Raw genomic sequence first — 14,316 nt, 5'->3', positions numbered from 1 at the left:
ATTCCACTTCGTCACCCCTTCCACGCCGCGCAGGTGGCGCGCGCGTTCTGGGACAACATGGTCAAGCTGCACGAGTGCCCACCTCGATCGTCTCCGACCGCGACAAGGTTTTCACCAGCAATCGCTGGCGGGAGCTGCTCGCTGGCGCCGGCACGAAGCAGCTGTACTCCACCGCCTACCACCCGCAGACCGATGGCCAAAGCGAACGAGTGAACCAGTGCATGGAGATGTATCTCCGGTGCGCGGTGCACGACACCCCGGGCAAGTGGCGTCGCTGGCTGCTCATGGCGGAGTTCTGGTACAACTCGACCTTCCATTCGTCGCTCAACTGCACACCGTTCAAGGCGCTGTACGGGAAGGAGGCCAACCTGGGAGCCATGGCGGCCTGGCCAAGCGACGCGTCCACCAGTGACGACCTGGACTGGGCGGCGCACACAGCGCACATACGCGCCCAGCTGGAGCGTGCCCAGAAGCGCTGCAAGAAACAAGCTGATCGCAATCGCACCGAGCGCCAGTTCTAGGTGGGCGAGCAGGTACTCCTAAAACTTCAACCTACGTTCAGCAATCAGTCGTCAGCCGGCCCTGCGCCAAACTCGGCTACAAGTTCTTCGGGCCCTACACCGTCATCGAGCGAATTGGGCTCATGGCGTACAAGCTCGACCTGCCGGAAGCCAGCCGCCTGCATCCGGTCTTCCACGTCTCGCAGTTGAAGCCATTCACGTCGGTGTACTCAGAACTTCCACGGGTGCCTGATCTGTCCGTGGTGACCACGGCACCCACGCGCATCCTGGAGCGACGCATGATGAAGAAGGGCAATGCCCCGGTCGTCTAGATCAGGGTACAATGGGGGACCAGCGCTACTTCAGCTACGACATGGGAGGACTATGACACCCTACGGCAACGCTTTCCAACGGCTCTCCTCTGGGAAGACGAAGACGACGGCACTGAAGACGGAGACGACAGCACTGAAGACGGAGCTTGCTCTCAAGGGGGGGGGGAGAATGTCACACCTGGCTACTTGTCTGCCACTTGTCCAGTGTGACGTGTCAAGGATCGGGCTCCAGCTTTAAGAGTGTGTGAGTGAGAGCGAGGGAGTGATAAAAGGGGCAGCCAACCGCCTATGGCAGGGTATGCGATGTAACAGACTGTCAACTCATCCTAATCCTTCCTCTCGAAGCAATCCCCCTTCTTCCTCTCCAAGTCTCTCTCTCGCTCTCCCTCACCTACTTCCGATCCCCTCCTCTCTAGTTCGTTACACAAGCAAAGAACTTCCATCTTGGCGATGTCGAGTTTTTCCAAATCATGCTTTTGAAGCATGTTGCAATGCTGCTGCAAAACTGTGCTTTGTATGCCGAGGCTACAAAGTAGTGATCCGAGGCGATGAACTTCGAAAGGATGGTGTCGTCATATTGTCTTGTAGATGTAAGTGCATCTAGTGCCCCTTAGTGATTTTGGTGTACTGAAGACTTATAGGTTAAGGGACTAATGCGTTTGTGAGTGTACACAGGTCTGTAAGTCTATGAGGAGTTTGATATTTACAGGAAAAGTCGACCCCTAAAAATGAATATCTTCGACTGGATTTTGGTATTTCTGAAGACTTTCATGAAGACTTTGAAAGTGAAGAAATTGGTGTGTCCGTGAAGACTTGATATTCATGCGAGGAATATGAAGCTTGAAGACTTTCGTTTTCATAGTTTTGTTTTTCTCTTTCTTGAGTCATAGGAAACACCGTACTGTTAAAGGGGGTCGAGGAAATACCAAGAAAAATTTTCCATGTGATGCTCAACTCAAAATCCTACACCTACCAATCCCTTTGAGTGAAGCCATTGGAAATCTCATACAGTTCAGTCAATTTCTTCAGTGACAGAGACGAAGTTCTTCTGGTCTCTGAGGAATTTGTCCTGACTGAGGAGTTAGGAATTCGCCTATGCGGATTGCCTACACAGTGAGGAACATGATAGCCCTGAGGATTTTACTACTCAAAATTTCGACCGTTGTTGTGCTATGCGTCAGCTGTCCCAAAATATCTATCCACCTAACGATCATATCATTGAAGGGCATTTATGTCTTATCATGTCGGGCTGCTCCCTAGGCTATAAATAGCCGCCCCCTACAACCACTAGCTGGCTGGCTGCTCCGAGAGAAACTGACACTTGTCATTTGAGAGCAACCCATCCTCTGAGGACTTTGAGCAAAAATCATCAAGTGAGGAAAAAACAAAAACCCAAAACCCAAACACCTACAAACCCCAAATGATTGAGCATCACTGAAGAGATTGATCATGCGTGGATCCGACACTTGTTACCTTTGAAGGCTGTGCTTCTTCCAGACAGTTAGGCGTCATGGTCTAGAGCATCCAAGAGGAATTGTGGATCGCCGAGTGACCAAGTTTGTGAAGGTTTGGAAGTCGCCTGAAGACTTACCACGAGTGATTGGACGAGGTCTGTGTGACCTTAGTTCAAGGAGAATATAGTGAGGACTGGGTGTCCCGAGCTGCGTGTTCAGGACTGGATGTCCGGGACTGTGTGTCCTCGAGTTTAAATACTCAGCCGCTCCAACCAGACGTACAACTGAGACAGCAGTTGGAACTGGTCTACCAAATCATTGTCTTCACCAAGCTTACTGGTTCTATTTCCTCAACTCTTTCATTTCCTTATAACTGTGTTGTGTGTTTGTTCATATCTGTGTTTGAAGACTTTGACTGAAGACTTTTTCAATTTCCTCAGTTCAATTTCTTCAGTCTGTTTGTCTTCATCCTGTGTTATCCTGTGATTACGCTTCCTGTACTCTGTGCCTGTCTTCATTTCATCATGATGACTATGCTTGTATTCTGTTATGTTTACTTTTGAGTACTTATTCCGCTGCTAGTAGTTCTTCGCTAAGGAATTTCCTCACCGGCAAATTCATCAGTGAAGAATTTCATAAAAATCGCCTATTCACCCCCCTCTAGTCGATATAACGCACTTTCAGTAGATGCACTTGGGCCATCAGAGTTAAAAGTGTGATGAATTTCTGGGTGTGTGCCCCTTAAGCCATTTTAATAACTGAATTTGCTCCCCCAAGCACTATTCTAAAGGGCCTTTCTGATACACTACCTCTTGTTGCTGGACATGCCAAAGATTAACGAGCTTAGGTCGTAGACCATTTAGCCAGGCCGACTCCTAGAAGTTCGCCTCGCTCCCACCCCCACATTGACTTTTGTAAGGGCGTGAAATAAAGTCCATATCCTCCTTGTCGCATGGGTTCCCAATGCCAACCCAAGTCCTTTCTGACGCAATACACTCAAGCCATGGCCAGCTTAGGTGGATGACTCGAGCAAACTTCGCCAAGTTAGGATTCGAAGGCCGCCAAGGTTCACGGGGCATCATGCAGGCGTCCAACAAATTTTGCATTTACCACCAGAGATCTTGTCGGAACCCACCCAGATAAAAGCCCCACGGATCTTGTCAATGGCTTGAAGGACCTCAACTGGAATGACGAGAGCGCTGTGATGTGGTATATCATGATGGTGGTGAGGATGGACTTGACCAAGGTGTTTCTGCCCGCTGTCGTGCAATGTTTACCTTGCCAAGGTGGTAATTTGCTTGCGACTTGGTCCTTGAGTTGTTGGAAGTGGATCTTTTTTAACCGCCTAGCCAACAAGGGCAGCCCAAGGTATCGCATGGGAAATGTCGATCGCACCGCCGGAAGGCTTTGCATGATATTACCAAGGTCCAATCCATTGTAACGGATGGGGACCACGAGCATCTTTTGGAAATTTGTTACAAGCCCGACGACTTCCCCAAAGTTCTACATGATACTAGAGATGGCCTGGACGTCCTATATAATTGGCAAGACAAAAAATGCAACGTCGTCCGCATAGAGCGATGTCCTGAATTGACCACCCCGACCACCTAAGTCGTGTAGGAGGCCCTGCTCGGCTGCCAACCGAAGCACCCGTTGAAGGGAGTCGATGGCAAGGATGACAAGGAGAGGGGAGAGCGATCTCCCTGCCAGAGACCACGACCATGCCTGATCGGATCCCCGGGGATGCCATTAAGGAGGACCCGTGAGGTGGATGACGAAAGGAGGGCGGCAATCCAATTGTTGAACCTCGGGGAGGGGGGCGCTTTTGGAGAAGGTAAAAGATATAGTCCCATCGCACGGTATCAAGCGCCTTATTGATACCCAACTTGAGAAGCGGAGATGGCTTCCACTGCCGGTGGAGCCAAGGTGCATAATTTCTCACGAATATGAAAGTTATCTTGGATGCTTCGGGATTTTATGAAGGCACTCTGTCCATTCGAGACCAATTCGTTCATGTATGGGGCAAGCCTTGAGGCAAAATTTTTGGCAATAATCTTTGCAATGGCATAGATCGGGCTAATCAACGTAAAGTCGAGAATGCTCTCAACACCTTCTTTTCTCAGTAGCAGCACAATGTTTGCCGAGTTGAGCCACTGGAAGTGGGCCGCTTGGATGTTAGAAAAGTTGTTGATGGCTGCAATAACATCATCATTGATAACATCCAAACAACTCTTGGAGAACTCGTCAATGAACCCGCCCGACCCCGACGCCTTATGGGAAGGGAGACTTTTGATGGCACCCTCGAACTCCTCCTCAGTAAAAGGGTTGTCAATCCTATGGAGATGGGTCACAGGAAGGTTTAAAGCCTGCCAGTTGAAGTCCTCTTGCCGCCGACCAGCCTTCCCCATTGTACGAGAGAAATGCTCCCTCACAATGTTTTCCTTCTCCTCATCTGAAGCGACCCATCCATCATTGTGGCGCAACCTTGAGATGAATGAATGTCGTGTTTGCATCTCTCTCGCACAAGTTGTTGGTGCAAGCGCATTACTTCTTTCTAGCCCTCTCGAGCACCGCAAGAGCGACGAGCCAACGCTAGTACCCTATCTGATGAAAAGTGTACGTATAGAAATTTTAGGACAAACTATTGAGTGAAGTAAAAAAAAACATTAGAAAGGTGCGAGCCACCATCTCTCGCCTCTTTAATTACTCAATCCTAATGAGCTAAGTGTTATAGAAATTAAGAAGACCATGTGTAGAATGTTATTGATATTTGATTACCATGTGATGAGAGAAAATCATTTTTTCCACTTTAAAGTGCATTGGAAAGATATAAATATACTCTTTGTATGCGAAAGTGCCTTTCTGCTCCCAAGCTCATTTGAGCTTGGTGAACAGTAAAATCGAAAAAAAATAAAAAATAAATCAAAAAATTCCATTTTTTTTGGGAGAAACATTGACAAAAGTTCTAAGTGCTTGCAAAAATTCATCATGAAATCACATTCCTGTAAAGCGTGGCAAAAAAAAAACAAATTCAGTGCTCCAAAATGCTTTTGGAAGTAGCTTTTTCAGAGTACTGATTTTGTTTTTTTTTTGCCACGCCTTCTAGAAATGTGATTTCATGGCAAATTTTTGCAAGCACTTAGAACTTTTGTCAATGTTTCTCCCAAAAAAATTTGAATTTTTTATTTTTTTTAATTTAGTTTTGATTTTACTGTTCACCCGAGCTCATTTGAGCTCGGGTGCAGAAACTCCGCATCCCTTTGTATGAGCACATTTTTAAGCTAAATGTACACTCTTCACCAAATGAATGGATAAATCGCAACTCGTCAACACCGCTTTGTAGTAGGTGTACAAACTACTAGGAAAAACACAAGGTCTCCCTCAAAAGAAAAGAAGAGGGTGAAAAAACACTAGGTCACGGCACGTGAGATGTTGGTCGCTGGGCTGGAACTCGGTGACTCGATCCATGAGAGAGTTGAAGTATGTTCTCTTTTGGCAGAGATAAATTATGGCGTCCATGTTACGAGATTCCTCTAAACAAACACGCCCAGGTATTTGTTCGAGGTTGGGTAAGCACAAGATAAGGGAAATGAATAAATAAATAAAGAAAGAAAGAAAGAAGGGGAAATAAACAGGGCCAGCACGGAAGGCCTACATGCGAGGTTCAAACTAGGGTCAAAGTTGGATCTGTTGTGTCGCCACGTAGTAGAATAGAAAAGAGTATCCGGTGGAAATCTAATCACTCGGTGAAAACTTGAAATTCGAACGTGGGCCGTCGGATCTAGAATGTGGATGCAGATCAAGTCCCGTGTTTTGCATGCAAGCATCCACAGGCCTGGTTATTCTATTACATGAAGCCCTTGGGTTTTTCTGTAAAACACACCAAAATGAGTGGGTGGGTGTTCTAGCCCTTAGATTGTACTAGATCCAACGGCGCATGTTTGGGTTTTTCAGGATTTCACAGAGGGACTAGTTTCCCCGGGACACTTTCTTCAACATCAGGCGTAAAAAAACTACTGGTATTTCTAATGAAACCAAAGAATAAATAAATAAAATAGAGAAAAAATTAGGAATGGCTCGAGCTGTGAGGAAATAGGAGACAGATCAAGATGTACTGTGTCTACGATAGGAAAGCAATCGAGAATCTTGCATAGGGAAAGCGAAAGGCAACGAGAAAGCTGTGTGATCTTTACGGGAACCCAAGAACTGCCGACAAGCTATAGCAGGGGCAGTGTATAATCCGGACGAAACAAGCTAAATACAACAAACGGGAGAAAATTAAATCAAGAGAGACAAAGAAATACAGTATACTACATATAAATTTATAGACAGCTGCAAGAAAAAACCAGTAGAGACACAGTAGAAGATCGCAGAGCCCGGGACCGCTACCACGGGCGTACGCTACGTACCCTGCTGCTCCGCCTCTGTCGCGTGCCGCACGACCATTGCCCACAGCTCATCCATGTCGGCGTTTTTGGAATTTTGGCATCAGCATATGCATGTTGCTGCAAACAGTTTGCCGCGCCATTGGCTGATTAGTGCGAGAGAAGAGGCAATTTGCTCTCCAAGTTCAGCGTCCATGATCACCGCTGACACAATTAATTGGTTCACAAGTTGGGTGTGATATATTCGATCCAGGAGATCATTGTGCTGCTGACTGTAATTGATTGATCATCATTGAGTCGATGGAAGCCGCTAATCGAAAGAAAAGAAAAAAGATACACATACTACAGGTGAAGCCCCATGGACACATGTGCAGCACCTTGTTCCATAATGATGAAAACCCTCAAGGCCGAGGCCAGCAACAGCACAGCTTGTTTAGAGCATGTGGGTCTTAAATACTCCCTTCGTCTTAAAATTCTTATCTTAAATTTGTCTAAATACGAGGGACGAAGGGAGTACATAATGCCGCAAATATGAGGGATGAGGCACATGGCTTCAGTTAACTTGCAAAGCACAGCCCTTGCCACTGTATCAAACTGTATTATCGTGTCATGCATATACGTCTACGAGCTATCACTAGAATTGCCGGGCTGCTGGAAGCTAGGATCAGCCAGAGGCACTCTCTGGATTCGTACCGGCTGATCGGCGCCGTCCACGGAAGGCTTGATGTACACGTTGAACACCACGTTGGTGAAGATGGTCAAGATAAAAATTGCCAGAGTCGAGAACGTCACGTAGGCCGGGGTCATTTCTGGGAGCTCATCACTTGGGCGTCCTCGCTGTATTATCATATCGCGGTCCATGAAAGGATCTGTGAACAAAACAGAAGTAAATACACAAGTACCCATACAGAGAAGTTAGCAGAGAAGTCAGAAGTGATCAAGCAGGCAAAGCAATGGCATGGACTGTGACCACGACGAGTAATTTGAAACGGCGGGACTACTTCCACACATGCTATGCTCGCAAGCACACGGTACTCCCCTAGAAAAAGTAGGAAGCGACTTGAGGATCAATGTGCTGTCGTGGCCTAGCAACTGATGAATTGTACGGATCACTCGGGCTTGGTATATCTAGAAGCATCGCTCTACGCTGTAAAGTAAGTGCCACTACTGTACTACTGCTACAAAAGAAACAAATGAGGAAATGAACAGTTCCTGCGCATTCTGTAACCAAAAACAGTAATACGTCTACTATTCGTAGGTACAGTACTTGAGAAATGACTAGCTCTACTGTATACTGAAGTATGCACCACGAGGCTAACAAATGACCTGCTCCATCGAGCAGTTGTTTCAGAGTAGGTTATTGAAGATCGATCCGTCTCTTCTCCGTAGGTTAGGCAGCCCAACTAATAAATTTTCATTCGAGAGAACACGCGAACGGCGAACTTACATGAATCAATTATTATTGGCCGCTATGAAGATCTCGAACTCTAGACGACTGATTGAACGGGAGGACAGGGGAGCATGGACGCATGGAAAACCGGAGAGGCAGGCAACTTGGCACGAGGAGAACGGAGTGGGAAAAGGCAATGATTACCCGGGGGAGGAGGGGGCGGCGGCGGCCTCATCTTGGGCTCCTTCAGCCCCTCCAGCTGGGCGTCGAGCTCCGCCAGCCGCCGCAGCGCCTCTTTCGCCGTGCTAAGCTCGCGGCCCTCCTCCTCCGATGACGACGACGAGGAGTTGCCCGCGTTGCAACGTAGGCGCGTCCTTCTCTCCGTCACCGGCCGAGGAATAGCGGCGAGGAAGCTCCTTCCGGCCACGGCGCTCGCGGCGAACGGGAGGGAGCGCAGCTGCATCCTCTTTGCCGCGCGCGCTCGGGAAGCATCGTCTGCACCTGCGGTGGTGGAGCATTCGCGGTGTGGATAACGATTTGAAAACGGGCCGAAGCCCAACGCGCGGAAGGCCCATAGGTTGAGTCGGCGTCATTTACAGGCCTAACGGTAGGACGACGAAGTACGCGGCCAACCCAAATCTTCTACTGCGAGGGCCCGTAAGATCGGATCCCGCACCAGATTCGCGTACCGAGCGAGCGCTCGCGGAATCCGGAAGTGAGCGAGGCGACCAACGGCGAACACCGCCGGCACGCCACCGCCGATACCCACCGTCTCCGCCCAAGCGGCGGGCGGCGGCGACCGCGAGCGATGGGGACACCTGGATCGGGATCGGTAGGCGAGCCCGGGAGGCCATGGACGGCGACTAGCACCTGGGCCCCAGCCGGAGGCGCGGCGGTCGAGGACGCCGTGTCGTTCGAGACGACCGAAGACGACGCCGAGACTTCCCCCGCGGCCGTCGTCCTCGCCCGCCCGCCGTCCGACGGCAGCGAGGATCCAACTCCCTGCGATGTTACGAGTGAGTACTCGTTTTCTCTCTTGGATTTTCTGGAAAGGTCGAGCCTACTGGAGGAGTTTGCGCGGTTTGATCGCGAATTGCTTTGTTGCGATGGTTCCTGTCGCTGGTTGGATGCAGATGCACGCGCTGTCGGGAATTGCTTTGTCGCCGTAGTCAGCGTATGGGTGGATAAACCCTAGTTGGCTAGCACAAGCCAAGCCCCAAACTGGCCATCGCTGTTTTGGGTTCCAGTGCAGAGTCCGTTGAAATTGGACTACAATATCATCATAGATGCTCCAGTTCTTGTTCACAAGCTCATGCTAGAAGTGGATACCACAAACTGCAGTATATCTTAAACTGTTATAATATCTGAGTTGGTGGTGGTCCATTCACCCTCTGAGATTGCCTCTTAAGTTGCCAGAAATTAATTTCTGCAATTATGCTACTTTCTATTTAGCAGACAGATGTATCACGATCCTTTGGTTAGTTGATTTGATTGCTGTATATTTTGAGATAGTACTTTTTTTATCTGCACAAAGCTAGGTACTACAATGACACAAGCGTCTAACCAGCTCATGCAATTAAATACTCCCTCCGTCCCATAATATAAGACGTTTTTACAAGCTAAAATGGCTTGCAAAAACATCTTACATTGTGGGACGGAACTTTTGTAGCAATGCGCGGGCATTTAATCTCCATAACAACGCCCGAGCATTTAGCTTTAAATATCTTAAATACATTATACTCCAGTGTTTCTTATTCTGCACATGATCACCGTAATTGGTGTTTCGTGTACTACTTTAGAATATATCTGCATCATCTTACAACTCTAGCTTCCACATCTTCGACTAGCCTGAAATCAAAGTAAGTTGTTCCGTATGAATAGTCCACCCAACATCGATCATGTTGAAATTCCCATGATCTATCTCCTTCCTTTAATTGGGATAAATTGCAGAATTTTGACGGCTAGCTTATGTTAGAATACAAACAGTGGAAGCAATACTTTTATTTCTCGTTGTACATCCATCCTTTTGTGGAGTCAGGCTCCATCTCATTCTGTGTACACCACAGTGCCTTTCATGACCCAGTTTCCTGGCAGTCTCCATCTTGTTCCAGAAATACTATGCGATATTTTACTGCTAATAAATATCAAACCATTTTCCATTTCATTATCAGTGTATCTAATCCATTTCTTTTCTTCAGTTAGTTTCACAGGAAAGTATGAGATTCATAGAGTGTATGTGCGAAGCACAGCTCGAACTTATGAAATATACTATTCAACTGACCTGAAGGATGCAAGTAAAGATTATCTATGCACTGTACGCTGTGGAATTGCTGCTCAAGAACCGCAGCCTCCTGGTGAAGAATGTGTATCTCAGGCAAGTAGCAATGCTGCAACCGGCGAAAAGCATGAACAAGAGGCCAAAAGTGTTACAAGTAGTAGTGATGAAGATAGCTGGGTTGAAGTCAAAATTCCTGAGTCTCCTCTTGGAAATTACACGCCAGAATCTCAAGAAGAAAGGAATGCGATAGGAATCTGCCAGAAAAATACTCTGGTATTTCCCTTTTTTGGCAACAGCCATTGTCTAGTACTCGCTATCAAAGAAATTTTCTTAGCTTCTTACATATACTATAATTTTGTTTTATTTTGTCCATTCCAGGCTCACTACGAAGCAACTGCTGAGATAACTGATGCAAACCCATGTGTATCTCTTACTGTCCGTCTTCTTTCACTTCAGTCAAAGACATCAGTGCATATTGAAGAGATCTACATATTTGCTGATCTTGTTGAATCCAGCAGTGATGATTCAGTAGCAGGTCCTGGAAACATGGGAGGTAGTTCTTTGTTGGCTATGCTTGTTCCTGGCCTTATGCAAATTTCCAAATCTAGGGACTGCAAAATAGATGACAAATATTTTGCCGAGGGCTTGAAAGCCCAACTTCCTGAAGGCTGCGCGTTGAAAGATAGCATCCCATGTGGAAACATAGCGAAAGAAGCAGGGCTGTATGGTACAAATGATTCCAAATTTAGGCCAGCTGGAGTGCAGAGCAGACTACCACCTGCGCAGAGTGGTACGATATGTGATGATGATGGCAACCAACATGAGTTCCCGTTAAATGATCCCAAGCCTCTTCCATTGCCTGTAATAACAACAGAAAATGTACAAGTGACACTGGCGAAGGATAAGACAGTATCAAATCTGTACCCGGAGGCTAGTCCTATTATGAATGAAAATGTTACTCCGCACAATCACATTGAGAGAATGCTGGATACTCTGATCTCTAAGGTGGAGAAGGTGGAGTTATGTTGCTCTAGGTTTGAGGACAAAATGATGAGGCCCCTCAGTAGCATTGAGGCAAGGCTTCAACGACTGGAGCAGCAGTTTGATTCATTCTCTGTGGAGATTCAGTCTCTACGAAGTTCTTCTGCAAGAATGTCAGCACCAAATGTTTTTTCTGATACAATTAACTCGCAGCAAAAGGAACATAATGGTGGGAATTCTGGAACTTCTGCCTCTGTGATGAACAGGCAGCCAGGCTTGCTTATGAGGGCACCTGAATTTTCTTCAGAAGATTACTCTAATTGTGATGTGGCTGATGAGAATACAGTTAATTTACATGGACCTAATGTTGTGCCAAGGGTCCTTAAGGCACCTGATTTCATCTGTGAACCTGGGTTTATATGTGAGAAGCTTCATGGTGGGCCTTTACCTGTTGAGAGAGAACGCAAGACTTCCCCAGGTCTAGTTATCAAGGTTCCTGAATTCCTAAATGATGAAGAGGATGAAGTGGAGGAAGATAAACAAGCAGAAGCTGACAATGTTGATGATGGTCGTACAAATTCTAATGATACTCTGAGCAAAAGCACTGACAACAGCTTCAAAGGCAAAACTCCTGTATCTGTCGATGGCGCATTAGCGTCTGCCTTGGAGGCATTTCTCACTTCCACCAAAGGAACATCACCTTCAAAGTCTGTTGCTTGCACTGCCAGTAATGTAAGTTGTGGAAATACTGATGATTCCTCTAGTTCCTTCCCTTCTCATGGACATCTTCATGACACATCCACTAAAGACGACTTTCATGGCATCTTTGGTGACACAAAGAAGATTAGTACCTTGATATCTTTTCAGGAGGTTGATGCGGCTCCACTCATTTCTGTATCTAAGGCACACTTGGTTAGCAGTGTTGAGGTAAATGGACAGAATATTGATATGAATCCGGACAAGAAGGCATTTGCTAGCACTGAACTGTTGGTTGTTCCTTCACAGTCTCTTACAGGATCTATAGATGATTACACTCAGGTAAATGGGCAGAACAATGGTCCTAGTTCGTACATGATTCCGCTTGTCACAAGCAGTGAACCTGTGGATGATCCTTCTCAGCTTGCTACACACCTCGGGTCTGTTGATGGCGGAACTCAGGCAAAACCTCCTACCATATTTCAATCTGTTGGTGAGACAGCTCAAGTGGATGAAAGCAGACCTTCCTTACCATTGGCAGAGTTTCTGGCGGCACGGATTGCTTTTAGGAATGGTACTTCTGAGGTGTGCTGTGGTGACGCTGCAATTCCGTCCTTCCAGAGAACATTGACAGGAGCACATCAGAACTTGGAAGGTGGTGACAGCAAAGCGAGCCAGCAGAACCCAATCTTCCAACTTTCGCTATTGAAGAAAGCTTTAGAGGTTGATGAGGGAGATGGAAATTTTTGTGATGACATATCCATCGAGACAACCTTTGAACCATCAAGCCATGCAGCTCCTGCAAATGGTGCTAACAGGCACAGTACGAATGCAATGGAAACCCTGTCAGATGAGGATGGAGTTCTGGAGAATACAAAGGGCAGCATTATGCTTTCTGGTGGGCACAGTACCAATGCAATGGAAACCCTGTCAGATGAGGATGGAGTTCTGGAGAATACAAAGGGCAGCATTAGGCTTTCTGGCGGGATGGACTCTGTATTCTGTAGCAGCTTGCACTCAGGTCCCAGGGAAAGCTCCAGAAAACCAGAGGTAGAACACTCCTTGTCAGATTTGAGTAGTATGGAACCATCTGATGGAGATTCTTACAGAGAAGCTACTAGTTCAGGGAATGTCGCGGCTGGAAATCATGTGGAAGATCTTTTTGCGGGCAATGGAGCTGGTCCTGATGTAAGACCAACTGTGGGCTCACAGGAGAATGACATATTTGGAATGGCTTTCGTATCGAAGAGAATGAGTACAAGCAGCCCTTCTCTCGAAGTCTTGCTTGCTGAATCATCTGATTCTGAATCGCAAATTTCTGCTGTGGAGGAGGCTGGCAGTGATGCTGCTGGCCTTGGTTCGGATCATTTGTTCACTACATTCCCATCTTCAGATGATGATGCCTTTGCCATGGATGCGCCTTTATTTGACGTGGTTGATGCGCCGGCATCGTCAGAGGTCGATGCTTGTGCCTCCAACAAACCCTTGCTTGATGTGGTTGATCTGACAAACCCTTCAGAGACATATACTCCTTCAGTGAACGAGCCTTTCGCTGACGTGGTTGATCTGCCAGAGCTTTCAAGCTTGTATGCTTCTGCGGCGGACGAGCTTTTTGCCAGTGTAGACAATCTGCCAAAAACTTCAGAGACATTTGTTGGAGGGAGCAGTGGAGAACATCCTGGTAGCCTCATCTAGGTTAAATGCGTAATGGCTCTACTTATCAGAGATAAGACTCGTATCCTCAGCTGCACTTTTTAGTTATTTCTTAACTGGTGTGGCATGTACAAAAGTGATCACAGAGTTTTCTTCCACGGCCATGCAGCTTTTGTGTATATATCTCCCCGAACAGTATAAATGTAGCTTTGGCTCACTTTGCCTTTCTGCCGTGTGGTGTGCAGCATATTTAGCGTGACCAAAATAACAAAGTTTAACCTTATGAAAATTGACCTTTAAATCATTGAAGTATCCAAAACTGCAAAGAGTAAACTTCATCATACGAGCACTCTGAAAATGTTCTTCAGACATGAAGATCACGTCATCTTCTTGTGAAGAATATTTATTGTTTTATGGTAGTTTTCTCTTTTATATTTTGTGATAGTGCTTACTTGTTTATCCATTTCTCCGAAAAGTATTTTCAGACGGACGGAAAAAAATCATTGGCTTATCAAATTCTCTATCGAGCCGTGAAAAAGATTCAACAACAGACAGAAACAAATCCACTATTGGTTTTACGTCAAGCAATACGTAGAGTAACTCCCAATATAGGAGTAAAAACAAGACGTAATAAAAAAGGATCGACG

General features: G+C 46.7%; 2 protein-coding genes across 2 annotated transcripts; one reads left to right on the top strand and one right to left on the bottom strand.

Annotated features, from left to right (window-relative positions):
- Positions 1–7,116: 7,116 nt before the first annotated feature.
- LOC125536593 (uncharacterized) lies at positions 7,117–8,574 on the bottom strand. Its single transcript, XM_048699840.2, has 2 exons — positions 8,266–8,574; positions 7,117–7,540 (listed from the first exon to the last, which is right to left on the bottom strand). The coding sequence occupies exons 1-2, from the start codon at positions 8,522–8,524 to the stop codon at positions 7,293–7,295; spliced, it is 507 nt and encodes a 168-aa protein (XP_048555797.1). The 5' UTR covers positions 8,525–8,574; the 3' UTR covers positions 7,117–7,292.
- A 136-nt stretch (positions 8,575–8,710) lies between these two features.
- Positions 8,711–13,897, top strand: LOC125536592 (40S ribosomal protein S27). Its single transcript, XM_048699838.2, has 3 exons — positions 8,711–9,077; positions 10,260–10,612; positions 10,718–13,897. The coding sequence occupies exons 1-3, from the start codon at positions 8,870–8,872 to the stop codon at positions 13,709–13,711; spliced, it is 3,555 nt and encodes a 1,184-aa protein (XP_048555795.2). The 5' UTR covers positions 8,711–8,869; the 3' UTR covers positions 13,712–13,897.
- The last annotated feature ends 419 nt before the right edge of the window (positions 13,898–14,316 follow it).

This window comes from Triticum urartu, chromosome 2A (assembly GCF_056163025.1).
Source record: "Triticum urartu cultivar PI428250 chromosome 2A, HENAU_Tu73, whole genome shotgun sequence".
Lineage (NCBI taxonomy): Eukaryota > Viridiplantae > Streptophyta > Magnoliopsida > Poales > Poaceae > Triticum > Triticum urartu.
Note: the sequence above shows the minus strand (reverse complement) of the source record. Positions and strands in the feature narration are given on the sequence as shown.

Excerpts from the sequence above, each read along its gene's own strand:
- LOC125536593 (XM_048699840.2), bottom strand. The coding sequence starts at position 8,524 with ATGCAGCTGCGCTCCCTCCCGTTCGCCGCGAGCGCCGTGGCCGGAAGG. Across the intron at positions 7,541-8,265 it reads GCCGCCCCCTCCTCCCCCGG|ATCCTTTCATGGACCGCGAT; the intron begins GTAATCATTGCC and ends TTTTGTTCACAG.
- LOC125536592 (XM_048699838.2), top strand. The coding sequence starts at position 8,870 with ATGGGGACACCTGGATCGGGATCGGTAGGCGAGCCCGGGAGGCCATGG. Across the intron at positions 9,078-10,259 it reads AACTCCCTGCGATGTTACGA|TTAGTTTCACAGGAAAGTAT; the intron begins GTGAGTACTCGT and ends TCTTTTCTTCAG. Across the intron at positions 10,613-10,717 it reads TCTGCCAGAAAAATACTCTG|GCTCACTACGAAGCAACTGC; the intron begins GTATTTCCCTTT and ends TGTCCATTCCAG.